This window comes from Somniosus microcephalus, chromosome 6 (genome assembly GCF_052327205.1).
Source record: "Somniosus microcephalus isolate GS21.2 chromosome 6, FLI_Smic_1.0, whole genome shotgun sequence".
Lineage (NCBI taxonomy): Eukaryota > Metazoa > Chordata > Chondrichthyes > Squaliformes > Somniosidae > Somniosus > Somniosus microcephalus.
In genome coordinates this window covers 8,655,477-8,682,670 of record NC_140992.1, presented here as the reverse complement: position 1 = coordinate 8,682,670, position 27,194 = coordinate 8,655,477, and the positions used below count along the sequence as shown (strand labels likewise).

General features: G+C 48.0%; 1 protein-coding gene across 2 annotated transcripts in view; it reads left to right on the top strand.

Annotated features, from left to right (window-relative positions):
- eif2b5 (eukaryotic translation initiation factor 2B, subunit 5 epsilon) overlaps positions 1-27,194 on the top strand; it is a 70,787-nt gene that overhangs the window by 9,964 nt on the left and 33,629 nt on the right. The window contains exons 2-8 of one of the 2 annotated variants that reach the window (XM_085989691.1): positions 610-781; positions 1,555-1,740; positions 7,862-8,039; positions 9,800-9,880; positions 16,292-16,369; positions 19,214-19,526; positions 26,213-26,358. In XM_085989691.1, coding sequence (XP_085845817.1) covers positions 1,601-1,740; positions 7,862-8,039; positions 9,800-9,880; positions 16,292-16,369; positions 19,214-19,526; positions 26,213-26,358 — 936 coding nt within the window. In that variant the 5' untranslated portion in view covers positions 610-781; positions 1,555-1,600. The remainder of the gene's footprint in view (positions 1-609; positions 782-1,554; positions 1,741-7,861; positions 8,040-9,799; positions 9,881-16,291; positions 16,370-19,213; positions 19,527-26,212; positions 26,359-27,194) is intronic. The other variant, XM_085989690.1, reaches the window with a different exon arrangement.

Here is a 27,194-nt window from a genome sequence, read left to right as displayed (position 1 = left end):
TCCCCAGAGACTAACCTGTACCCACCCTACTGTTATACAGCTCCGCATGATTTCTCCAGACACTTTGTGTGGAAATCCACAATTGTCCTGCAAGTGTTTTAAGAGGATAGTGTGTGAAATTTCTCTCACCCGCCATCACAACGGTGCCGAAATCCAAGGGCAGTGCAGCTGATGTGAACCTGAAGCTGCCTGAGCTCCCGATGGTCGGGATGGATGAGGGGCACCAGTGTGACAAACAGATTGATTGTGCTATACTTTCTAGAACTGAGTTAAAACCACATTGGTGTTGACACCAATGTTGCGTTATGAGCTGCATTAGAACGTAAGAAATAGGAGCAGGAGTAGGCCATGTTTCCCTCGAGCCTGCTCCGCCATTCAGTAAGATTGTGGCTGATCTTCGACCTCAACTCCACTTTCCTGCTTAATCTCCATACCCCTTGATTCCCCTAGAGTCCAAAAATCTATTGCTCAGTCTTGAATATACTCAAAGACTCAGCATCCATAGCCCTCTGGGGTAGAGAATTCTAAACATTAACTTGTTTTAGTATTAACTTGATTTAGGTTGAGAAATTTATTCTTATTTTCTGCTCTCTCTTTCACTCGGACCAGAAACTTAACTGGACCAGTCACACAAATATTGTGGCTACAAGAGCAGGTCAGAGGCTGGGTATTCTGCGGCAAGTGACTCAACTCCTTACTCCCCAAAGCCTTTCCACCATCTACAAGGCACAAGTCAGGAGCGTGATGGAAATCTATAAAAAGGAAATGTTTGCAATAATAAGTAAGATTTTATAGACAGGAAGTGAATATGAATGTTAGCTTTTTATTACATAGATAATTTTTAATTTGCCTGGATGAGTCCAGCTCCAACAGCGCTCACGAAGCTCGACACTATCCAGGAAAAAGCAACCCGCTTGATTGGCAACCCATCCTCCAGCACCTTAAACCTTCACGCCCGCCGCCATCAGTGCACCGTAGCTGCAGTGCGTAGCATCGACATGATGCACTGCAGCAACTCACCAAGGCTGCTTTCACAGCACCTCCCAAAACCACAACCTCTATCACAAAGAAGGGGCAAGGGCAGCAGGCGCATGTGAACACCACCACCTCCAATGTTCCCCTCCAAGTCACACACTATCCTGACTTGGAAATATATCGCCGTTCCTTCATCGTCACTGGGTCAAAATCCTGGAACTCCCTCCCTAACAGCGCTGTGGGAGCACCTTCACCACACGGACTGCAGCGGTTCAAAAAGGCGGCTCACCACCACCTTCTCAAGGGCAATTAGGGATGGGCAATAAATGCCGGCCTTGTCCTTCTTTGTAGTAGAGGAGGCAACACCCTAGGATGGGAGGGTGTAACTAAAGTGTGACAGGTTTATATAGAAAGTTATAATTGTGGATTTGGTAATTTATAGTGGGGGGGAAAAAGTTGATAGGGAGTGCCTGCAGATGGAAGGTTTTATATCAACTGAACCCCTGGAGCTATTCCTAAAGAACTAACCCCTGTTTATAAATTCCACATGTTCATGGTCTGTTGTGTATTCTTCCTCAGGAAATCGAAGTGGAGTCATCCCACCTCTTCAAACACCATCCACATCATGAGCTCCGAGTCCTACCGATCGTTGGGGGATGTCTTGAGGGACGTGGATGCAAAGTCACTGCTCCGCTCGGACTTCATACTAATTTACGGAGATATTGTGTCCAATATTAATGTGTTGAAAGCATTGGAGGAGCACAAGTGAGTGTGGGCCTTGTTTGTTGGTAATGTTGGTCTCTACCCACCCAGTTATATTAGTCATTGACTGATCACTGGATAAACCTCTTCAGGGGGTGTTATTTTTCAGATGATTCCTGCACCCTACAGTGCTGTTTGATGTACAGAACCCTCCCACCCGGTGTACAATCCATTTTATTGTTGACACATTTATTCTGCCCTCCTTTCCAGAAGTCAGTGAGTATTTCATGGGTATCAGGCGCCCACAACAACTTGCAGTTATATAACCGCCTTTAACGTAGTAAAACGTCGCAAGGCGCTTCATGGGAGTGTTCTCAGACAAAATTCGACACCAAGCCGCATAAGGAGACACTAGACAGGTGACCAAAAGCTTGGGCAAAGAGGCAGGTTTTATGGAGCACCTTAAGGGAGGAGAGAGAGGCAGAGAGGATTAGGGAGGGAATTCCAGAGCTTGGGGCCCAGGCAGCTGAAGGCACGGCCGCCAGTGTTGGGGTAAAGGAAGTAAGTGAATGCACATTGTTTCAAAGTGTTAACCTAGAACGTGAGTGCAGGCAGGATTTTCGATTCTAGGCAGCCTCCAGCCAAGCCCAATTCTGTCCTCACCTGATTTTTCATAGAATAGAATGGTACAGTACAGGTGGCCATTCAGCCCATCGAGCCTGTGCTGACTTTGAAAGAGCTATATTTGCACGTGAACTTTCCAGAAGCATTCAATGGACAGCAATCGTGAGCAGGAACAATGGCTGACTTTCCCCCACCTCTGTCTCTGTCTCTGCCTCTGCCTCCACCATGGGTGCTAACATCAGTTGTAGCGTTCCTGCTGTCACCGGGTTGAGCTCTGTTGACTCGGCAAAGGCCAGGGGATTCAGCCTGTTGTCTTGTGCTTTGCATGGCCCTCGCTGCCTTTAACAACTGAGCAATTGGAGGATGTGGTCTCCTCTACATTGGGGAGACCAAACGCAGATTGGGTGACCGCTTTGCGGAACACCTCCGTTCAGTCCGTAAGGGGGACCCCGAGCTTCCGGTCACCTGTCATTTTAAATCACCGCCCCATTCCCACTCAGGCCTCACCGTCCTCGGGCTCTTGCATTGTTCCACGGAAACCCAGCGTAAGCTCGAGGAACAGCACCTCCTCTTCCGATTAGGCACTTTACAGCCTTCCGGACTCGATATCGAGTTCAACAATTTCAGATCATAACCTCGGCCCCTATTACATTTTTACATATTTTTTATCCACACCTTTGTTTTGGCCCTTCCCCCCCCCCCCTTTTTCTCTCTCCCACATGGCAGCTGTCTCTCATTCTGCCTGCGCATTTCACACCTAATCTAGAGCCGTCTTTTGTCTCCACTAGTCCTATCACCATCTCGTCTGGTTTTGAATACCTCTTAATGTCTCTTCACTTCTCTTTTGTTCTCTCCCAGCCCCCCAACTGGCCTTTTAATCTGTTTCATTTCCTGTGCTTTTTCAGTCCTGACGAAGGGTTTCGACCTGAAACGTTGACTATTTCTCTCTCCACGGATGTTGCCTGGCCTGCTGAGTTTTTCCAGCATTTTCTGTTGTTATTTCGGATTTCCAGCATCCGCAGTATTTTGCTATCGAGCAATTGGAGGAGCCTGGAAGTGTTAAAAGCTGTCAGCCGTGCCCACTCTTGCCTCTTAAAGGTTGACAGTTCAAGTCCTACTCCAGCACATAACCCAGGCTGACAGCCCAGTGCCAAGTCTGAGGGAGTGCTGCACTGCTGTCTTTCGGATGAGATGTTAAACTGAGGCCCCTCTGCCCCCTCAAGTGGACGTTGACGATTCCCATGGCACTATTTCGATAAAGAGCAGGGGCGTTTTCCCCGGTGTCCTGGGCCAATATTTATCCCTCGATCAACATTACTAAAACAGATTATCTGGTCATTATCACATTGGAAAAGCTTTTGAGCAGCCTGTGCGGTATCTTGCAGATTACTGCGTGGCCACGCATGCACACCGCTTAGAGGGAACGTTGATCCTGAGCCTGCATACCCCGTGCATACGTGATTCACACGTACCAAGTGTGAATCAGCATCGTCAGGACACAAGGATGCAAAAAACAGCCCATTAAATATTGTTTTTAAAAAAGGAATAAGAGTGAGTGGAATGCTTTTTTAAAACTTCCATTGAGAACGGGCTATATCAGGTTGCATGTGCTTCATGCCTGCTTCAGTGAAGTGCCTCCTCGGTGGGCTGGTGCTCCACAGCGTGGCTGGGGTCTGGAGCATGGTTGAGCTGTCTTGTTGCTGAGATGAGGCTGTGTTTAACTTGGCCTGCCCCTTTTAAGGCAACAGCTTGGGTATTCCCCTAGAGGGACCGGTTTAAGTGGACGAGTCCCGAGGTCAGTTTGAAGCTGATTGCTGAGGGGAATTTTCTGTGGATTGGCTCCCATCTTTGAGGAGAGATCAGAAATTAGAGAGTTACACAGACACAAAAGATAGTTTCCAGTACCAACGTTTCTTAGTTGTAACGCCTGTTGCAGAGGACCTTGCCACAGCCTCTTGTGAGTCTGTAACACCAGTGTTGGCAAATCGTCACAGCCCCTTTACATTTCAGGATCTTTGATTATTTTTTTCCTCAGCGAGGATTTCAAGAGTTACATTTAAATGTTGGAGTTTTAAAACGATGTATATGTGTTTTATTTAGAAAAAAAGAGAGATGAAAATTGGTGTAAAAGTGAATGAGCCAGGCATTGAAATTATTTCCCGAAAAGATTTCAAGCAATATGTAATTAGATAGCGTGTCTCGGTAATAGATGAACACCTCACGCCCATCGTGTTGGGAAGTCTCTGGTCCTAGGTCGGGTTGTCTGACATAGGCCCTCCCCGCTAGTTGTGCGCACAGGGAAATAACAGTCGGGACAAAAGCACACCCCCTGGTCAGGTTTTTAAATAGAAAGCTGCTAGGGCAGGATTTTGCCAGACTCCAAAGTTTAGGAGCGTAGTTGGAACTTTGTTGAAGTCAAGTAAGACAACCCACTGAAAGATTGGAGAGGCACACGTGGGGGCGTGTCTGAAAGAGGTGAATATCCGGTTCACGGATTACAAGGACGTTCTATTGTCACAGCCCTGGGTTACGTTATATAGAATCATAATCCGCACAGAAGGAGGCCATTCGTCCGGTCATGCATGGGACGGCTTTTTGAAAGAACTGTCCAATTTAGTCCCACACCTCAGTGCTTTCCCCATAACCCCGCAAATTAATCCTCTTCAAATACATGTCCAATTGCCTTTTGAAACTTCGGATGGAACCTGCTTCCTCCACCCTTTCAGATCGTGCGTTCCAGATCTTCAGAGAGTGCGTTCCAGATCTTCAGATCGTGCGTTCCAGATCTTCAGATAGTGCGTTCCAGATCTTAACCCTCTGTGTGAGGAAGAAAAAATCTCCTCATTTCTCTCCTCGTTTTTTTGCCAATTATTTTAAATGTATGATCTCTTGTTAGGGACCCACGTGCCAGAGGAAATAGTTTCTCCCTACTTGCCCTATCAAAACCCCTCATGATTTTGACTACCTCTATTTGGTCTCCCCTTAACCACCTCTGCTCTAAGGAGCGCAACCCTAGCTTCTCCAAGCTCGCCACATAACTAAAGTCCCTTATCCCTGATATCATCCTGCTGGACCTCCTCTGTACCCACTCCCAAGGCCTTGACATCCTTCCTAAAGTGCGGTGCCTAGAATTATATACAATACTCCAGCTGGGGCTCACCAGTGATTTGTAAAGGTTTAGCATGACTTCCTTGTTTTTGTATTCGGTGCCCCTATTTACAAAAACAAGTAGCCCATATGCTTTCTTGTCCGCCTTATGAATGCAGAGGCATTACTACGCATATTTAGTAATTCGTTAGAAAAAGTGTAGTTCCAGAGGACTGGCGGATAGCTAATGAAATTCCTATATTTAAGAAGTGAGATAGAACATGCCCAGGGAACTATAGGCCAGTCAGCTTAACATCGGTGGTGGGAAAAATAATGGAATCCCTACTAAAGGAAAAAAATAGAAGAACACCTAGAAACAAAAAATATAATAAGTAGTCAGCATGGATTTCAAAAGGTAAAGTCTTGCTTGACCAACCTTATTGAATCTTTTGAAGAGGTAACAGAGAGAGTAGACAAGGGTAATGCAGTAGATGTAATTTATCTAGATTTTCAAAAGGCCTTCGATAAGGTACCACATAATAGACTAATGAATAAGGTCAGGGAATGCGGAGTCAGGGGACAAGTAGCAGAATGGATAGCTAGTTGGCTTCAAGGCAGAGAGTAGGGGTAAAGGGTAGCTATTCAGAGTGGCAGGAGGTGGGCAGTGGTGTTCCACAAGGATCAGTGCTAGGACCGCTGTTGTTCACAATTTATATTAACGATTTAGACCTTGGAATCAAAAACACAATTTCTAAATTTGCGGACGATGCCAAATTGGGGGGGATAGCCAATACGGAGGAGGACTGCAACAAATTACAAGACAGCATTAATAAACTTGCAGAATGGGCATATAATTGGCAAATGAAATTCAACACAAATAAATGTGAGGTATTACATTTTGGTAAGAAAAATAGGGAGGTCACATATTACTTGGAAAATAAGAATCTAAATGGGGTAGAGGAACAAAGGGATCTAGGAGTACAAATCACTAAAAGTAGCGACACAGGTTAGCAAGGCCATAAAAAAAGCAAACCAAGCACTAGGGTTTATTTCTAGAGGGATAGAATTGAAAAGTAAGGAAGTTATGCTAAACCTGTATCGAACCTTGGTTAGACCACACTTGGAGTACTGCGTACAGTTCTGGTCGCCATATTATAAAAAGGATATAGAGGCACTGGAGAGGGTGCAGAGAAGATTTACAAGGATGATATCAGAAATATGAGGGTACACCCGTCAGGAAAGGGTGAACCGGCTGGGTCTCTTTTCTCTTGAAAAGGATGAGGGATGACCTAATCGAGGTCTTTAAAATCATGAAAGGTTTTGATAGAGTAGATAAAAGAGAGTGTTTCCACTTGGGACAAGCAAAACTAGAGGCCATCAATATAAGATAGTCACCAAAAAATCAAATAGGGAATTCAGAAGAAACTTCTTTACCCAGCGAGTGGTGAGAATGTGGAACTCGCTACCACAGGGAGTGGTTGAAGCGAATAGTTTAGATACATTTAAGGGGAGACTAGATAAGCACATGAGGGAGAAGGGAATAGAGGGTTATGCTGATAGATTTAGATGAGCAAAGATGGAAGGAGGCTCGAGTGGAGCATAAACACCGGCATAGACTGGTTGGGCCGAATGGCCTGTTTCTGTGCTGTATATCCTATGTAAACTAGCTGTCACCTTTAAAGATTTGTGAATATGCCCCCCAGGTTCCTCTGCTCTTGCACCCCCTTCAAAATAATACAATTTAGATTATACTGCCTCTCCATGTAGTTTCTCCCAAAGTGCATCACTTCACACTTATCCACATTAAATTGCATCTGCCATGTGTCTGCCCATTTCACCAGTCTGTCTACCTCCTCCTGAAGTCTGCTACAATCATGCTCACTATTTACTATTTGCCAAGTTTTGTATCAATGGCAAACTTCACAATTGCACTCCCTGTACCTAAGTCCAGGCCATTTATATATTACAAGAAAAGCAATGGTCCTAATAGTGACTCCTGGAGAACCCCATTGGATACTTCCCTCCAATCAGGAAAATATCATTTCACCACGACACTCTGTCTCCTATCCCTTAGCCAATTACGTACTTAAATAACCGGTGTTCCTTTAACCCCACGTGTTTCTATTTCCCGAATACGCCTGTTATGTGGTACTTTATCAAATGCCTTGTGAAAGTCCATATAAATGACATCTACTGCACTACCTTTATCAACCCTCTCCATTGCTTCCACCACGGTTAGATATTGGGTAATATGGGCGCACTCCTAAACGCAAGACGCTCGCCGCTTACGGCAGTGATTACCATTGATGTACCTGAGAGAATAGCTAAGGCAGACCCAGATTTGTAGCGCCCTTGTCAAGCCTGATATCCCAACCTGTGGGCGAGGAATCCACTGGAATGCCCGACCATTCTTGCAGTTCTTGATCACCTGCTGCTCTTCGCTTTGTGACCACTTGTGTCTCGTATTTTGCAGGGCACGGCGCAAGCTGGAGAAGAACGTGTCCGTCATGACGATGATTTTCAAAGAGTCGTCACCGGGTCACAGGACGAGGTGTCAGGAGGATGATGTCATCGTGGCCATGGACAGCAAAACCAGCCGCGTGCTGCACTATCAAAAAGCCCGCAGGCAGAAAAAATTCCGATTCCCCATGGTGCGTTCCCCTGTACTGGGATAAACCTGAGATTAATCCCCTCTCGCTGAAATGCTTCCTCATAAACCCCATGGTCCCCACCACATGTCACAGGTGCGATTTGCCCAGGATACACGGTTTTGGAGGGGGTATGGGTGTTAAACCAGTGCTATGAAATAACTCAAAAAGCTGCCCCATGTCTCCACCTCCCGACTGTATAAACAGTGCGGATGGTGTAAGTGGTGGTGACCGTATGTCCTAGACGGTGGGACCTGCTGAATGGACTGCAGAGGTCTTTCTGATCCTTGACAGACCTGTGCCCCAGTGTTGTACGGTGACAGACCAGTGCCCCAGTGTTGTACGGCGACGGACCTGTGCCCCAGTGTTGTACGGCGACGGACCTGTGCCCCAGTGTTGTACAGTGACGGACCTGTGCCCCAGTGTTGTACAGTGACGGACCTGTGCCCCAGTGTTGTACAGTGACGGACCTGTGCCCCAGTGTTGTACAGTGACGGACCTGTGCCCCAGTGTTGTACAGTGACGGACCAGTGCCCCAGTGTTGTACAGTGACAGGCCAGTGCCCCAGTGTTGTACAGTGACAGACCTGTGCCCCAGTGTTGTACAGTGACAGACCTGTGCCCCAGTGTTGTACGGTGACAGGCCAGTGCCCCAGTGTTGTACGGTGACAGACCAGTGCCCCAGTGTTGTACAGTGACAGGCCAGTGCCCCAGTGTTGTACGGCGACGGACCTGTGCCCCAGTGTTGTACGGCGACGGACCTGTGCCCCAGCGTTGTACAGTGACGGACCAGTGCCCCAGTGTTGTACGGTGACGGACCAGTGCCCCAGTGTTGTACAGTGACAGGCCAGTGCCCCAGTGTTGTACGGCGACGGACCTGTGCCCCAGTGTTGTACGGCGACGGACCTGTGCCCCAGCGTTGTACAGTGACGGACCAGTGCCCCAGTGTTGTACGGTGACAGACCAGTGCCCCAGTGTTGTATGGCGACGGACCAGTGCCCCAGCGTTGTACGGTGACAGACCTGTGCCCCAGTGTTGTACAGTGACGGACCAGTGCCCCAGCGTTGTACGGTGACAGACCTGTGCCCCAGTGTTGTACGGTGACAGACCAGTGCCCCAGTGTTGTATGGCGACGGACCAGTACTGCACCCCAGAGTTATGTTGATCAAAGTCGTCTCTCCAGACACAGTTTATGTTTGGAAGGACAGAAGCTATGGGGTGAATTTTGTGAATTCACGCACTGGGCGTGGATATCCAGAATTTGGGCACGGAAATCAGTTATCCCAACAGGATTTTAAAAGCATTAAGTTGTGATGGAAAGAAATTCCTACAGGATGTATTAGCTTGCATCCCCGAAATCCTGGTATGTGTTCTTGGCGAGCGAAGTTCTTTACTGAGAGCGCAAATCCATAACATTGAACCTAATAATTGTACTGCATGCCCACCGTCGCACTTCACTAAAATCCTAATCTCAAAGTTACTGTCCTTTGGCTTCTGACTGTTGTGGGGTTTTTTTGCTGAGTGTTCAAGGTTTTCTCTTCATGGGTCACATGGAGCCTTAGTGGATGGGGGAGAACCAATAAAGTTTAAATCCAAGTTCTCATCAATCTTTATTCACCTTTAGTTGCTGATGATAACAGCTCTTGGTGTTCTGCTTTATCCACTAATGAGACAGCAGTGCTAAAAAACAGACTGTGCAGGCCTCTCTGATTGAAATGTACTGATAAGTTTTGCCTAAATACCACTCGTGTCTGTTTTCTCCAGAGCTTGTTCCACAGCCGCAATGACGAGATTGAAATCCGACATGATCTTATCGACTGTCACATAAGCATCTGTTCTCCGCAGGTCAGTGAAGATAATGCATCCTAATAATTTCACAGGAGAAAAGGTTTGGGGCGGTCACTATCTTCACTGCAGTGGCTGGAAAGCTTGTATTTACATAAGGTAAATTGTGCTTGACTAATCTACTGGAATTTTTTGAGGATGTAACTGGTAAAATAGATAAGGGAGAACCAGTGGATGTGGTGTATTTGGACTTTCAGAAGGCTTTCGATAAGGTCCCGCATAAGAGATTAGCGTGCAAAATTAAGGCACATGGGATTGGGGGCAAGGTATTGACTTGGATAGAGAACTGGTTGGCGGACAGAAAGCAAAGAGTTGGAATAAACGGGTCGTTTTCCGAGTGGCAGGCAGTGACTAGTGGGGTACCGCAAGGATCGGTCCTAGGACCCCAGCTGTTCACGATATATATTAATGATCTGGACGAGGGAATTGGATGTAATATCTCCAAATTTGCAGACGACACAAAGCTGGGTGGGAGGGTAAGCTGTGAGGAGGATGTCGTGAAACTCCAGTACGATTTGGACAGGTTGGGTGATTGGGCAGAAACATGGCAAATGCACTATAATGTGGATAAATGTGAGGTTATCCACTTTGGTGGCAAAAACAGGAAGGCAGATTATTATTTGAATGGCAATAGATTGGGAGAAGGGGAAGTGCAAAGAGACCTGGGTGTTATTGTGCACCAGTCGCTGAAGGTAAGCATGCAGGTGCAGCAGGCGGTTAAGAAGGCAAATGGTATGTTGGCCTTCGTAGCAAGACCGCACCTTGAGTATTGTGTGCAGTTTTGGTCACCTTACCTGAGGAAGGATGTTCTTGCCATGGAGGGAGTGCAGCGAAGATTCACCAGGCTGATACCTGGGATGGCAGGAATGATGTACGAGGAGAGATTGTGTCGATTGGGCTTATACTCACTGGAGTTTAGAAGATTGCGAGGGGATCTCATCGAAACCTATAAAATTCTGTCAGGTCTGGACAGACTAGATGCAGAAAGGATGTTTCTGATGGTCAGGGAGTCCAGAACCAGGGGTCATAGTCTAAGGATAAGGGGTAAGCCATTTAGGACTGAAATGAGGAGGAATTTCTTCACCCAGAGAGTGGTGAACCTGTGGAATTCTCTGCCACAGAGGGTGGTGGAGGCCAGTTCATTAAATATATTCAAGAAAGAGTTGGATATATTTCTTGAGGCTAAAGGGATCAAGGGATATGGGGAGAAGGCAGGGACAGGGTACTGAATTTGGATGATCAGCCATGATCTCATTGAATGGCGGAGCAGGCTCGAATGGCCTACTCCTGCTCCTATCTTCTATGTATACTGAGCTCATTAAAGTAGAAAGAAAGACTTGCATTCATATTACAGTAATCATGGGGGACTTTAATCTACATATAGATTGGGCAAACCAAATTTGCAGTAATAGTGTGGAGGGCGAATTCATGGAATGTATACCAGATAGTTTTCTAGATCAGTATGTTGAGGAACCAATTAGGGAACAGGCTATTTTAGATCTAGTATTGTGCAACGAGAAAGGGTTAATTAATAACCTTGTAGTAAAGGGGCCTTTAGGGAAGAGCGACCATAATATGATAGAATTTTATATTGAGGTTGAAAGTGATTTAGAAAATCCGAAACTAGGGTCTTAAATCTAAAGAAAGCAAACTATGTAGGTATGAGGGGCGAGTTGGCTAAGGTAGATTGGGAAATTACATTAAAAGGTATGACGGTAGAGAAGCAATGGCTAGCATTTAAAGAATTAATACATAATTTACAACAAATAAGACAAGACAAGACAAGTTAAAGATAGTATTAGATTAAATGTAAAAAGTCACACAACACCAGGTTATAGTCCAACAGCTTTATTTGAAATCACAAGCTTTCGGAGCGTTGCTCCTTCAGGTGAAGTGGAGAAATGCATAAAGACACAGCTTATATAGTCAGAGAATCATGTCAGATGTTTACAGGTAACCTTTCCAACTGCCATTAATCACACCTCCACTTCACCTGAAGAAGGAGCAGCGCTCCGAAAGCTTGTGATTTCAAATAAAGCTGTTGGACTATAACCTGGTGTTGTGTGACTTTTTACATTTGTCCACCCCAGTCCAACTCCGGCATCTCCACACCATTAGATTAAAGGAAGAGGCTTATAAAGTTGCCAAAAAGAGTAGTAAGCCTGAGGATTGGGAGGATTTTACAATTCAGCAGAGGACTGAGAAATAGATCAAGAAAGGGAAAATAGAATATGAGAGTAAACTAGCGAGAGACATAAAAACAGACTGTAAAAGCTTCTATAGGTATGTAAAAAGGAAAAGACTCGTGAAAGTAAATGTGGGTCCCTTACAGGCTGAGACAGGAGAAATTATAATGGGGAATAAGGAAATGGCAGAGAAATTAAACAAATACTTTGGGCTGGATTTTCATTGGGCCGTGGAGTCGAGATTGGAGGCGTGTGGGGGTTTAAAATCCCGAAATCAGGGGTCCCGCCCCCAACCCACCTCCATGCCAGCCTCAAAGGAGGCGGGTACCCGCCCTGCACTGGGACCTGCCTCCCCGAGGTGGGAAGGGGATTAGTGCCAATTAACTGCCTGTTAACAGGTAGTTAACAGGCAGTTTTTAGCCTAATCCCTATTTTCATCGTTGAAATGTGGGATTCCTGACAGCTCCAAACCACACCAAGTTAGCGAGGCGGGCCGTCGGGATGAAGGGCTTGGAGGAGTCGAGATGTCCGGTGTTCAGGTGAGTGCTGGGTGCATGAGTGCAGGGGTAAGTATGTTTGGTCTGTGTAAAGTGTTTAAAGAAGTTCTACTAACTTTTACTTACCTTTAGAGCCTTCCTTCCTTCCTTCAGGTCTCGGGAGTCCCTCATCTCACTGGCACAGAAAGCAGAATGGCCGCCAGCTGTCAAAATCTGCAGCCTCTGCTTTCTGTTCTGGGGAGATCTCTAAATCATCCTGAGAGGAAGGAATTAACTTGGGAGTACAGATTGTCAGTGTTTGACAGCTTCAAAGAGCTGTGAAACGCTGATAATTCATCTGTCAAAAGGTTTTTGACAGATGAAATTTCAATCTGTGATGTCGCCTGTTGCCGGGTGGCCCTTAATTGGCCTGCTGAGCCCGCTGGGCAGGCTCAACAAGGTCAATCAAGTCTAAATCGTGTGGGTTGGCTACAACTCGATGGAGGCGGGACTACAACCCCAAAAGTTGTAATCCCACCTCCTACCCGCCTCCTCAATGAAAATCCAGCCCTTTGTGTCTGTCTTCATGGAAGAAGATGCAAAAAACTTCCTGGAAATAGTGGAGAACCAAGGCTCTAGCGAGAATGAGGAACTGAAAGAAATTAGTATTAGTAAAAAAAATAGTACTGGAGAAATTAATGGGACTGAAAGCCAATACATCCCCTGGACCTGATGGCCTACATCCTAGGGTTTTGAAAGAGGTGGCTATAAAGATAGATGATGCATTGGTTGTCATTTTCCAAAATTCCATGGATTCCAGAACGGTTCCCATGGATTGGAAGGTAGCAAACGTAACCCCACTATTTAAGAAAGGAGGGAGAGAGAAAACGGGGAACTACAGACCAGTTAGCCTGACATCAGTAGTAGGGAAAATGCTGGAATCTATTATTAAGGACGTGGTAACTGGGCACTTAGAAAATAATAATAGGATTGGGCCGAGTCAATACGGTTTTATGAAAAGGAAATCGTGTTTGACGAATCTGTTAGAGTTTTTTGAGGCTGTTAGTAGCAGAATAGATAAGGGGAACCAGTGGATGTGGTGTATTTGGATTTTCAGAAGGCATTCGATAAAGTGCCACACAAGGTTATTAAACAAAATTAGGGATGGGATTGGGGGTAATATACTAGCATGGATTGAGGATTGGTTAACAGACAGAAAACAGAGTAGGAATAAACAGGCCATTTTCGGATTGGCAGGCTGTAACTAGTGGGGTACCGCAAGGATCAGTGCTTGGGCCTCAGCTATTCACAATCTATATCAATGATTTATATGAGGGGACCAAATGTAATATATCCAAGTTTGCTGATGATACAAAGCTGGGTGGGAATGTAAGTTGTGAGGAGGATGCAAAGAGGTTTCAAGGGGATATAGACAGGCTAGGTGAGTGAGCAAAAACATGGCAAATGGAATACAGGAAACTTTGTGTTATCCGGAGGCTAAATGTCCGGCAAGCTCGAGCCACCGGCAAAAATCAGGAGCCGTTTTGTTAGGTTTTTTTTTCTTCTCGTGGCTTTTTTTTCCAACAGTCAGGCTCTGCAAAGTCTCTCTGAAGCTGTTGCTAAGCGACGGAGACACTTCCAAGGTACAGCCGACTGTTTAGAAGCTGTTGCTAAGCAACAGTGTTTGTTGCCAGATACGGAGATCTCCGTATGTTTCAACATTAGCGCTGGTTTGTCCGGCAGTTTTGAGGGAACGGCAACAGCTCGGCCCCGTCGGTGCCGGATAGCACAAAGTTTCCTGTATAATGTGGAGAAATGTGAAGTTATCCACTTTCGTAGGAAGAATAGAAAAGCAGAGTATTTTTTAAATGGTGAGAGATTGGGAAATGTTGGTGTTCAGAGGGACCTGGGTGTCCTTGTATAAGAATCACTGAAAGTTAACATGCAGGTACAGCAAGCAATTAGGAAAGCAAATAGTATGTTGGCCTTTATTACAAGAGGATTTGAGTATAAGAGTAAAGACATCTTACTGCAATTATATAGGGCCCTGGTGAGACCACACCTGGAGTATTGAGTACAGTTTTGGTCTCCTTACCTAAGGAAGGATATACTTGCCATAGAGGGAGTGCAACGGAGGTTCACCAGACTGGTTCCTGGGATGGGGGGATTGTCCTATCAGGAGAGATTGAGTAGACTAGGCCTATATTCTCTAGAGTTTAGAAGAATGAGAGGTGATCTCTTTGAAACCTACAAAATTCTTACAGGGTTTGACTGGGTAGATGCTGGGAGGATGTTTCCCCTGGCTGGGGAGTCTAGAACCAGGGTTCACAGTTTCGGGATAAGGGGTCGGCCATTTAGGACTGAGATGAGAAATTTCTTCTTGGTAAAAGAGGATTACCGATGCCCATAGAACTGCGCCTCTGTAGGGAGTATGGGGTATGGAGGAGAATAATGGTAAGAACAAAGATGTGTCCCAAAGTCGTACACAAACTACATATTGCGCGGCTCCATTTTTGTGGTGAAGAGCCCTGTGTTTCCACCAGTTTCACTGTTTTTCACCCGTGCTTCCCTGCATATTCATTAACACACGCAGCAGTGTTTTTATTTATCATTAATTGTTTAACATTCATAAAATCAGCACCTGCCTGTTGTGTTTCTGCAGCTCATGACGAGAGTGCAGAAAGTGCAGTATTTCTGTCCAACCAGTTTCAGAACTTCAAACTAGAAATCCATTTGTAATAAAAATCCATTTCAGATTTCCACCGCTCAACATTTTCTTTTTCATCTACATTTTCTTATCCCCGGGACCTTGCCTCCCGCACCCGACAATGGTCGACCCAGCCTGTCAATGCTCACAGAAGACAAATCGATTCATTTGCTTAGCAACCAGTGTAACTGATTGCCTCCCATCATCTCCGAGCGCTCCTTACTCCGTTTATGCTTGGCAGGAGAGTCCTGGCCAATATTTATCACATTGCTGTTTGTGGGAGCTTGCTGTGCACAAATTGGCTGCTTTGTTTTATTCGGTTATGGGGTGTGGGCGTCGCTGGCAAGGCCAGCATTTATTGCCCATCCCTAATTGCCCTTGAGAAGGTGGTGGTGAGCTGCCCTCTTGAACTGCTGCGATCTGTGTGGTGTTAGGGAGGGAGTGCCAGGATTTTGACCCAGCGACGATGAAGGATCGGCAATATACTTAAGTCAGGATGGTGTGTGAGTGGGAGGGGAACTTGGAGGTGGTGGTGTTCCCATGCGCCTGCTGCCCTTGTCCTTCTAGGTGGAAGAGGTCGCGGGTTTGGGAGGTGCTGCCGAAGAAGCCTTGGCGAGTTGCTGCAGTGCATCTTGTAGATGGTGCACAGTGCGCCGGTGGTGGAGGGAGTGAATGTTTAAGGTGGTGGATGAGGTGCCAATCAAGTGGGCTGCTTTGTCCTGGATGGTGTCGAGCTTCTTGTGTTGTTAGAACTGCACTCATCCAGGCAAGTGGCGAGTATTCCATCACACTCCTTACTTGTTTCCTACATTACAACAGTGACTAAACTTCAAAAAGTACTTAATTGGCTGTAAAATACTTTGGGACGTCCGGTGGTCGTGAAAGACGCTGTATAAATGCAAGTCTTTTTTGTGTTCAGACGGTTAACCTGGCCAGTTTTCTATCTTTAAGATGTTGACGGGCTTCCCATGTATTTCCAGCATGTTCAGGTTTATTTCACTACCGCGAAGTATTTCCGCCTAACGTTTCATTTACTTTCCAGGTTGCAGAGCTGTTCACTGATAACTTCGACTACCAAACCAGGGATGACTTTGTGCGTGGGATTCTTGTGAATGAAGAGGTGGGTTTTCAATTTGATACTTGGTTTTATTTAAATTTTAAAAAAACAACGGATTTACTAGCGTGTGGCTCCAACTCCGATCATTCTGTCCCCTCCTCCTGCGGTGGCAGCTTTAGACATCGTGGCCCTGCTCTCTGCAGTTCTCTTGCCTCTTCTCCCTCGTCCAATGCAGCGATTGCTACGTGAAAGGCTCCTTGTGAGTGTTTGACTGTAAATGGCGAGTGTATTGCAGGCGGTTGCTTTAGCCGAGTGTCTGGCTGACACAGTGGTGTCAATAATGAGTTGGAGGCGGGGCGGCGCAAGGACCATAGAATCATACAGCACAGAAGGTGGCCATTTGGCCCATTGTGCCTGTGCTGGCTCTTTGGGAGAGCTATCCGGTTAATCCCACTCCCCCTGCTCTTTCCCCACAGCCCTGTAATTTTCCCACCAAGTATTTATCCAATTCTCTTTTGAAAGTTACTATTGAATCTGCTCCCGCCGCCCTTTCAGGCAGATCATTCCAGATCACAACAACTCGCTGAGGAAAAAACTTCCTCATGTCGCCTCTGGTTGTTTTGCCAGTCACCTTAAATCTGTGCCCTCTGCCACTGGAAACAGTTTCTCCTTATTTACTGTATCAAAACCAGTCACGATTTTGAACACCTCTATCAAATCTTCTCTTAACCTTCTCTGCCCTAAGGAGAACAATGCCAGCTTCTCCAGTCTCTCCACATCACTGAAGTCCCTCATCCCCGATACCATTTTGGTCAATCTCCTCTGCACCCTCTCCAAGGCCTTGACATCCTTCCTAAACTGTGGTGCCCAGAATTGAACACAATACTCTAGCTGAGGCCTAACCAGTGTTTTATAAAGGTTTAGCATAATTTCCTTGCTTTTGTACTGTATTCCTCTATTAATGAAGCCAAGGATCCCATATCACTTCTTCGCAGCCTTCTCAACTTGTCCTGCCACCTTCAAAGATTTCTGTGCATACACCCCCAGGTATCTCTGTTTATGCACCCCAAAGTCCCATTCTTCATACCAAAATGCATCAGTTCACACTTCTCTGCATTAAATTTCATCTGCCATGTGTCTGCCCATCTCACCAGTCTGTCCAAATCCTCCTGAAGTCTGTTACTATCCTCCTCATTGTTTACTACATTTCCGATTTTCGTATCATCTCGGAACTTTGAAATTACGCCCTGTATACCCAAGTCCAGTTCATCAATATATATCAAAAAGAGCAGTGGTCCTAATACTGACCCCTGGGGAACGCCACTGCATACTTCGCCCCATTCTGACTTACGACAGGGCTCACAGTGAACAGTCTATTTTTACAGCAAACAGAGTCTGTTTAAAAAGAGCCTCTATGAACTACAGCAAACAGAACTCGGGACCGAAATTCCCTTTTGAAAGTTATTATTGAATCTGCTTCCACCATCCTTTCAGGCAGTGCATTCCAGATCATAACAACCTGCTAAATTTTTAAAAAATCATCTCATTTCCGCCCCCGCGCTCCGCCCCCGCGCCCCCCCCCCCCACCCCCCCCCGATTCTTTTGCCATATTTTTTCTGGTGTTGCCTCACAAATAACCAGAGGTATTGAATTAAATTTCACGCCGAGCCATGATGTGATTTAAACTCTCAACATCTGCTTTGCTGGTCCTCTGTCCCTTGCTCCACTGTCAATTGTTAAGTTGAAGTAACGCTCTGGGTCGACCTTTTCAACGGTGCTCGTAGTCTGATCTGACTTGTGCGGCGAGAGATAATTGAAACGCAATGTTCCCTCAAAGTTTTTTTGGTGGCCGCATGGCCCCTTTTACGGGCTGCGCGGCCCATTCAACATCCCGTCCATTTAAAAGCCAGTGAGCCAGCTACGCGGGGCTTCCAGAGCGCTGTGCGGCCACTCAGCTTAATGGGAACTTCTGAAGAAGGGTTTCGACCTGAAACGTTGGGCAGGATTTTCATTGGGCCATGGAGGCGGGATTGGAGGCGTGTGGGGGGTTAAAATCTGGAAATCGGGGGTCCCGAACACACCCCGCCCCCAACCCGCCTCCATGCCAGTTTCAAAGGAGGCGGGTACCCGACCCGCACTGGGACCCGCCTCCCTGAGGTGGGAAGGGGATTAGTGCCAATTAACTGCCTGTTAATTTTCAGCCTAATCCCTATTTTTATTGGTGAAGTGTGGGATTCCCGATGGCTCCAAACCACGCCAAGTTAGCGAGGCGGGCCGTCGGGATGAAGGGCTTGGAGGGGTCGAGATGTCCGGTGTTCAGGTGAGTGATGGGTGCATGAGTGCAGAGGTAAGTGTGTTTGGTGTGTGTAAAGTGTTTAAAGAAGTTTTACTTACCTTTACAGCCTTCCTTCCTTCAGGCCTCGGGAGTCCCTCATCTCACCGGCACAGAAAGCAGAATGGCCGCGATCTGTCAAAATCTGCAGCATTCAGCTTTCTGTTCCGGAGAGATCTCTAAATCATCCTGAGAGGAAAGAATTAACTTAGTGTACAGATTGTCAGTGTTTGACAGCTTCAAAGAGCTGTGAAACGTTGATATTTCATCTGTCAAAATCTCTTGACAGATGAAATGTCAATCTGTGACGTCACCTGTTGCCGGGTGGCCCTTAATTGGCCTGCTGAGCCCGCTGGGCAGACTCAACAAGGTCAATCAAGTGAAAATCGCGTGGATTGGCCACAACTCGATGGAGGCGGGACTACAACCCCAAAAGTTGTAGACCCGCCTCCTCAATGAAAATCCAGCCCGTTGACTCTGTTTCTCTCGACGGATGTTGCCTGGCCTGCTGAGTTTTTCCAGTGTTTTCTGTTGTTGTTAATGGGAACATTGTTGACACATGCTGTGCGTTTTAGATTTTAGGGAATCAGATTCACATGCATGTGACGGCAGATGAATACGGGGTGAGAGTCTCCAATCTGCTCGCGTACGAGGCAGTGTGCTCCGACATCATCCGTCGCTGGGTCTACCCCATGACGCCGGAAATGAACTTCATGAACGACGAGAAAGGTTTCAGTGTCCACTTGCGGCACAACGTCTACCGAGGGTCGGAGGTCAGCCTGGGTCAGGGAAGTGTTTTGGAAGAAAATGTTGTGATTGGCCAAGGCACCGTCATTGGGATGAACTGCTTTATAATGAACAGCACCATTGGCCACAGCTGCGTTGTAGGTAGGTTATTCGACGATTGTGCATTTAATCGGATGGTCATTCACAACTGGCTCCAATTAGTCCAAATATCCGGCCACCTGCCTCTATCCAATCAGGATGGAGTTAGCTGTGGCTCAGTGGGCAGCACTCGCGCACCTGAGTCAGAAGGTCGTGGGTTCAAGTCCCACTCCAGAGACTTGAGCACAAAAATCTAGGCTGACGCTCCAGTGCAGTTCTGAGGGAGTGCTGCACGGTCGGAGGTGCCGTCTTTCGGAGGAGACGTTAAACCGAGGCCACGTCTGCACTCTCAGGTGGATGTAAAAGATCTCATGGCACTATTTCAGGAGTGGAGGGAGTGAGGGGTGAGGAGAAGCTCACTGTTAGATGAGCAGAGGAGTGAGAGACGATGAGGACAAGTACAGCATTGGAGGAGTGGAGGGGGCAAGGGGTGAGACGTTCAGTGTTAAGAGGAACGGAGGGTACGTACAGGGATGTAAGGCAGGGGACGATCACTCAGCTAGGGTGGGGAGGCCATGAAGAGATTTGTAAACCAGGACGACAAGTTTTGAAATCAACTCACGGGCACGGGGAGCCAGCGGAGCTTGGAGTGACAGGGGTGATGGATCCATGGGACTAAGTGCGGGTGAGAGCAGGAGTGATGGAAGTGTGGGACATGGTGCAGGTGAAGAGAGGGTGGATGGGTGCATGGGACTTCCACTCCTCGGACACAGGCATCTCCTCACTCGTCACTCCCTCCACTCCTGAGACACAGGCATCTCCTCACTCGTCACTCCCTCCACTCCTCGGACACAGGCATCTCCTCACTCGTCACTCCCTCCACTCCTCGGACACCGGCATCTCGTCACTCCCTCCACTCCTGAGACACGGGCATCTCCTCACTCGTCACTCCCTCCACTCCTCGGACACAGGCATCTCCTCACCCCTCACTCCCTCCACTCCTCGGACACAGGCAAGTCCTCACCCCTCACTCCCTCCACTCCTCGGACACAGGCATCTCCTCACTCGTCCCTCCCTCCACTCCTCGGACACAGGCATCTCCTCACCCCTCACTCCCTCCACTCCTCGGACACAGGCATCTCCTCACCCCTCACTCCCTCCACTCCTCGGACACAGGCATCTCCTCACTCGTCACTCCCTCCACTCCTGAGACACAGGCATCTCCTCACTCGTCACTCCCTCCACTCCTGAGACACAGGCATCTCCTCACTCGTCACTCCCTCCACTCCTGAGACACAGACATCTCCTCACTCGTCACTCCCTCCACTCCTGAGACACAGACATCTCCTCACTCGTCACTCCCTCCACTCCTCGGACACAGGCATCTCCTCACTCGTCACTCCCTCCACTCCTGAGACACAGACATCTCCTCACTCGTCACTCCCTCCACTCCTGAGACACAGGCATCTCCTCACTCGTCACTCCCTCCACTCCTGAGACACAGGCATCTCCTCACTCGTCACTCCCTCCACTCCTCGGACACAGGCATCTCCTCACTCGTCACTCCCTCCACTCCTGAGACACAGACATCTCCTCACTCGTCACTCCCTCCACTCCTGAGACACAGGCATCTCCTCACTCGTCACTCCCTCCACTCCTCGGACACAGACATCTCGTCACTCCCTCCACTCCTCGGACACAGGCATCTCCTCACCCGTCACTCCCTCCACTCCTGAGACACAGGCATCTCCTCACTCGTCACTCCCTCCGCTCCTGAGACACAGGCATCTCCTCACTCGTCACTCCCTCCACTCCTCGGACACAGGCATCTCCTCACTCGTCACTCCCTCCACTCCTGAGACACAGACATCTCCTCACTCGTCACTCCCTCCACTCCTGAGACACAGGCATCTCCTCACTCGTCACTCCCTCCACTCCTGAGACACCGACATCTCCTCACTCGTCACTCCCTCCACTCCTGAGACACAGACATCTCCTCACTCGTCACTCCCTCCACTCCTCGGACACAGACATCTCCTCACTCGTCACTCCCTCCACTCCTGAGACACAGGCATCTCCTCACTCGTCACTCCCTCCACTCCTCGGACACAGACATCTCCTCACTCGTCACTCCCTCCACTCCTCGGACACAGACATCTCCTCACTCGTCACTCCCTCCACTCCTCGGACACCGACATCTCCTCACTCGTCACTCCCTCCACTCCTCGGACACAGACATCTCCTCACTCGTCACTCCCTCCACTCCTGAGACACAGACATCTCCTCACTCGTCACTCCCTCCACTCCTGAGACACAGACATCTCCTCACTCGTCACTCCCTCCACTCCTGAGACACAGGCATCTCCTCACTCGTCACTCCCTCCACTCCTGAGACACAGACATCTCCTCACTCGTCACTCCCTCCACTCCTCGGACACAGACATCTCCTCACTCGTCACTCCCTCCACTCCTGAGACACAGACATCTCGTCACTCCCTCCACTCCTGAGACACAGGCATCTCCTCACTCGTCACTCCCTCCACTCCTGAGACACAGACATCTCCTCACTCGTCACTCCCTCCACTCCTCGGACACAGACATCTCCTCACCCCTCACTCCCTCCGCTCCTGAGACACAGACATCTCCTCACTCGTCCCTCCCTCTGCACCTCAGACACACTTCCTCACCTTTTCACCTCACCCCTCATTCCACTATTGATGGCTGCTTGTTCACCCAATATGCTCCTACTTTCAGGAATTCTCTGGCCAGTTCCCTCCAACCGGCCACCTCACTCCCTGCTTTCAAAATACATCTCAAAACCACCTCTTTGAACTTGCCTTGGTCCCCACCCGAGCTTCTCCAACCCTTCCCCCTTCCCCAAGCTTGGTGCCCACTAGCCTGTTCTCCCTCTTGTGAAATTCTCCCTGCATGTGAAGAGAGCTCGAAGTACAAGCTGTTGCCTGTGTCCTAACTCGCACCAAGCCCTGTTCACCCATCACCCCTGTGCTCGCTGACCTACATTGGCTCCCGGTTAAGCAACGCCTCGATTTAAAAATTCTCATCCTGGTTTTCAGATCCCTCCATGGCCTTGTCCCCTCCCTATCTCTAACCTCCTCCAGCCCTACAACCCTTGGATCTCTGCGCTCCTCCAATTCTGGCCTCTTGAACAGCCCCGATTTCAGTCGCTCCACTAGTGATGCCGATGCCTTCAGCTGCCGAGGCCCTAAGCTCTGCAATTCCCTCCCTAAATCTTTCCACCTCTCTCTCCTCCTTTAAGATGCTCCTTAAAACCTACCTCTTTGACCAAGCTTTTGGTCGCCTGTCCTAATATCTCTTTCTGTGGCTCGGTGTCCAATGTTGTCTGATAATCACTCCTGTGAAGTGCCTTGGGACGTTTTACTATGTTAGAGGCGCTATATAAATACAAGTTGTTGTTGGATAATCTATTGCAGATAATACATAGTTACAAGAGGCCATTTAGCCCAACTAGCCAGTGTGGGTGCTTACCCTCCACGTGAGCACCAATGGACTATTATACACGGGTTTTGCAGCAGAATTGTGAATGGAGCATAGTGAGGGCTCCCACCAGTGGTGTTAGTGAGCATCAATAGTGAGCAAATGCTCACCATTGGAGGTAACTGGCAGTAAAAGTGTGCAAACTCACTGCTGGGAAGAGCAGGCGCTGTAATAGTGTTGAAATTATCACGCTTCCAACAGCTGTCTAGAAAGTGTTGGCGTAAAATCTAATTGTGGGCCTTGGCCAGTGTAGTAAATACATAGGATCAGGAGGAGGCCGTTCAGCCCCTCGAGCCTGTTCCACCAATCAATTAAATCTGATCTGCACCTTAACGAGGAGGCACAGTCTCAGGATAAGGGGTCGACCATTTAGGACTGAGATGAGGAATTTCTTCACTCGGAGGATTGTGAATCTTTTTGGAATTCTCTGCCCCTGAAGGCTGTGGATGTAATTTTCTCTTTTTCAAGGCTGAGATAGTATTTTGGACTCGAGGGGAATCGAGGGATATGGGGATCGGGCGAGAAAGTGGAGTTCGGTCAAAGATCAGCCATGATCTTGTGTGGTGGAGCAGGCTCGAGGGGCTGTATGGCCTTCTCCTGCTCCTGTTTCTTATGTTCTCATTTACCTGCCATTTCTCCATATCCAATGAGCCACATACTCAACAAAAGCCTATCAATCTTGAAAATTTTAATTGACTCCCCCCAGATTTCCACTACTCTTTGTGTGAAAAGTCCCTGATTGGATGGAACACCTGCCCCTATACCTCCCCCCTTCCCACTGTCCAGGGCCCCAAACACCCCTTCCAGGTGAAACAGCGATTTACTTGTACTTCTTGCAATCTAGTATACTGTATTCGCTGCTCACGATGTGGTCTCCTCTACATTGGGGAGACCAAACGCAGATTGGGTGACCGCTTTGCTGTTCAGTCTGTAAGGGTGACCCCGAGCTTCCGGTCGCCTGTCACTTTAATTCACCGCCCCATTCCCACTCGGACCTCACCGTCCTCGGGCTCTTGCATTGTTCCACGGAAGCTCAGCGTAAGCTCGAGGAACAGCACCTCCTCTTCCGATTAGGCACTTTACAGCCTTCCGGACTCAATATCGAGTTCAACAATCTCAGATCATAACCTCGGCCTCTATTATATTTTTATATTTTTTATCCACACCTTTGGTTTGTGCCTTTTCCTGTTTCTCTCTCCCACATGGCAGCTGTCTCTCACTCTGCCAGCGCATTTCACACTTCATCCAGAGCCGTCCTTTGTCTCTTTACCTGTCCTATTACCATCTCGTCTCCACCATTTCCCAGCCCCCAAACTGCCTTTTGTCTCATTTCCTGCCTTTTCTCTCAGTCCTGACGAAGGGTTTCGACCTGAAACGTTGACTGTTTCTCTCTCCACGGATGTTGCCGGGCCTGCTGAGATTTTCCAGCGTTTTCTGTTGTTATTCCTGATTTCCTTCCTGAATGGCCCAGCGCTAATGGTCACCACCAGGGGGAGCTGTAATATCTGCAAAGCTGAAGTTTGCACATTTAGAATCGGCGAATAGCACAGCACTGAAGGAGGCCATTCAGCCCATCGAGTCTGCGCCGGCTCTTTCGAAGAGCAATCCAGTCAGTCCCACTCCCCCGCCCTTTCCCCATAGCCCTGCAATTTTTTCTCCGAGTATTTATCCAATTCCCTTTTTAAGGCTACTATTGACTCCGTATCCAGCACCCTATCAGGCAGTGCATTCCAAATTCTAACCACTCGTTGCGTTAAAAAGTTTTTCCTTCTGTCGCCTCTGGTTCTTTTGCCAATCTGTCCGCTCTCATTATTGACCCTTCAGCCATTGGAAACAGTTTCTCTTTATTGACTAAACACTTCATGATTTTGAACACCTCTATCAAATCTCCCCTTAGCCTTCCCTGCTCCAAGGAGAACAACCCCTGCTTCTCCAGTCTATCCACGTAACTCTAATCCCTCATCCCTGGAACCATTCCAGTAAATCTCTTCTGTACCCACGCCAAAGCCTTCATGTCATTCCTAAAGTGCGGTGCCCAGAATTGGACACAATACTCCAGCTGGGAGCAAGCTAGTGTTTTATAAAGGTTTAGTGTAACTTCCTGGATTGTTTACTCTCTGCCTCTATTTATAAAGCCCAGGATCCCAGATGCTTTGTTAACCTGTCCTGCCACCTTCAAAGATTTGTGCACAAACCCCCCCAGGTCTCTCTGTTCTTGCACCCCCTTTAAAATGGTACCATTTAGCTTGTATTGTCTCTCCTCATTTTTCCTACCAAAGTGGGACATTTTTTTGATGTGTTCAGATCATACGTTAGTTAGCTTGTCCACTCGGGGGAGGGGAGGGTGAAATACAGCCCCGGGCGTCTGATGCTCCCCCATTTCTTTTTTTTTTAAATGCACTTTCCATTCGGCACGTGTTTTTAAAAAGCAGAATTGGTAATGGTGGCTGGAGGTTTGATGGGTGTGTGGATTCTGCACTCAATCGGAACCCATCTGCATTAATATAGGCTGCAGGTACTTCACTCACTTTGATGTTGAAGGATTTCGCGAAGCGTGAAGATCATCTGAGACTTCAAGCTCTGAGCTGAACATTTAAAGAGAGCCCTCCAAGCTATGGAACTCCCCGGGGGTCTGAAACTAGGAGCTGGCGGTAGGGAGTGGGTCGTGCATCACAGTTATTGCCCAGATCCAAAGGGCAACTGCAAATGCTGGAAATCGGAAATGAAAACTGCTGAGAAGGCATCATAAATGCAGTGTGCTGAGCCAAGGCCCCAGGTGGAATAGCCGATATCCACCAGGATAATGGAAGAAAGACTTGCATTTCTATAGCGCCTTTCACAACCTCAGGACGCCCCAAAGCCCTTTATAGCCAATTGAAGTGTAGCCACTACTGTAACTACAACTTGTATCAGGGCCCTGGCTAAGGAGCGGAGCGTCTGCCATCGTCCCCTCTGTTGTTAGCCAGTGGCACTTTCTGGAGAGTGATGGGTTGCAGTTTGGCTCGCTCAGTCTCGGCCGTGATCTCCTCCCCTTCCTCCGCTCACTCTCACTATCCAGGCACTCGTAAAGAGCAGCCTCTTGAGCGAGCTACTGGCTGGCAGCCAAACTCCTGCGCTATTGTACCTGTTGAGGAGAGGACGGTGGGAGGGAACAAAATCAGAAACTTTAAAATATCACTTGGGCGTGAACGTGAACGGACTGAGTCGTTTTTTTTCCCCACTCTTCCCCACAGGAGACAATGTGAAACTAGACCAGGCCTACATCTGGAATAACGTCCGTATTGGAGATGGGGTGGAGATCTGCAGATCGGTTGTATGCAACGAGGTGGAGGTTAAACCTGGAGTCAAACTGAATGAGCACTGTGTTTTAGCCTTTAACGTGAGTATGACGCAGTCTAGTGCAGAGAGTTCGGTTCTTGTCCAAGGCATTCTCCTTAAGCATCATTTGCGTAGGGCTCACCCAGGTGAAATTCTTCCCAGTGCCCTCAAGCTTCCAGCTTCCCGTCTGAGAATTGATCAGGTTGTTGAGTCTGAAGGACAATTGGCTCTTCCACTTGGGGGTCTGCCAGTTGGAGTTCTGGCGCTTAGTGACTCGCGTGCTTCGGTTTGTACTGCAGCACATCGAACAGTTCCCATCATACAGCTTGTGGCCCGTGACCCCTCCGTATATAGACTTAGATTGGGTGAAGGAAACCCGTGACCACCGCCACCTAGAAGGTCAAGGGCAACAGGTGCATGGGATCACCACCACCTCCAAGTTCCCCTCTTCAAGTCACGCACACCATCCCAACTTGAACACATGTCGCCGTTCCTTCATCGTCGCTGGGTCAAAATCCTGGAACTCCCTCCCTAACAGCACTGTGGGAGTACCTTCACCACACGGACTGCAGCGGTTCAAGAAGGCGGCTCACCACCACCTCCTCAAGGGCAACTAGGGGATGGGCAATAAACGCCAACCTTGCCAGCGACGCCCACATCCCGAGAATGAATTTTTTTTTTTTTTTTTTAATAAAAGAGAGATTGCCTGAAGGGATCCTGCTTTGCCAATCCAGGGACACTGCATACTGTCCCGATGAAATATTTCACTCGCTGGAGTTGCCAGCATCCTCAGCCTGTGAAAGGCCCGTGGCGCTAAGGACTCTGTTTATTCTGCGCAGGCTGTTGAACATTGAAAGGGAAAGCGGGGATACTGAAAGTCTTGAGCTTGAAACGGGC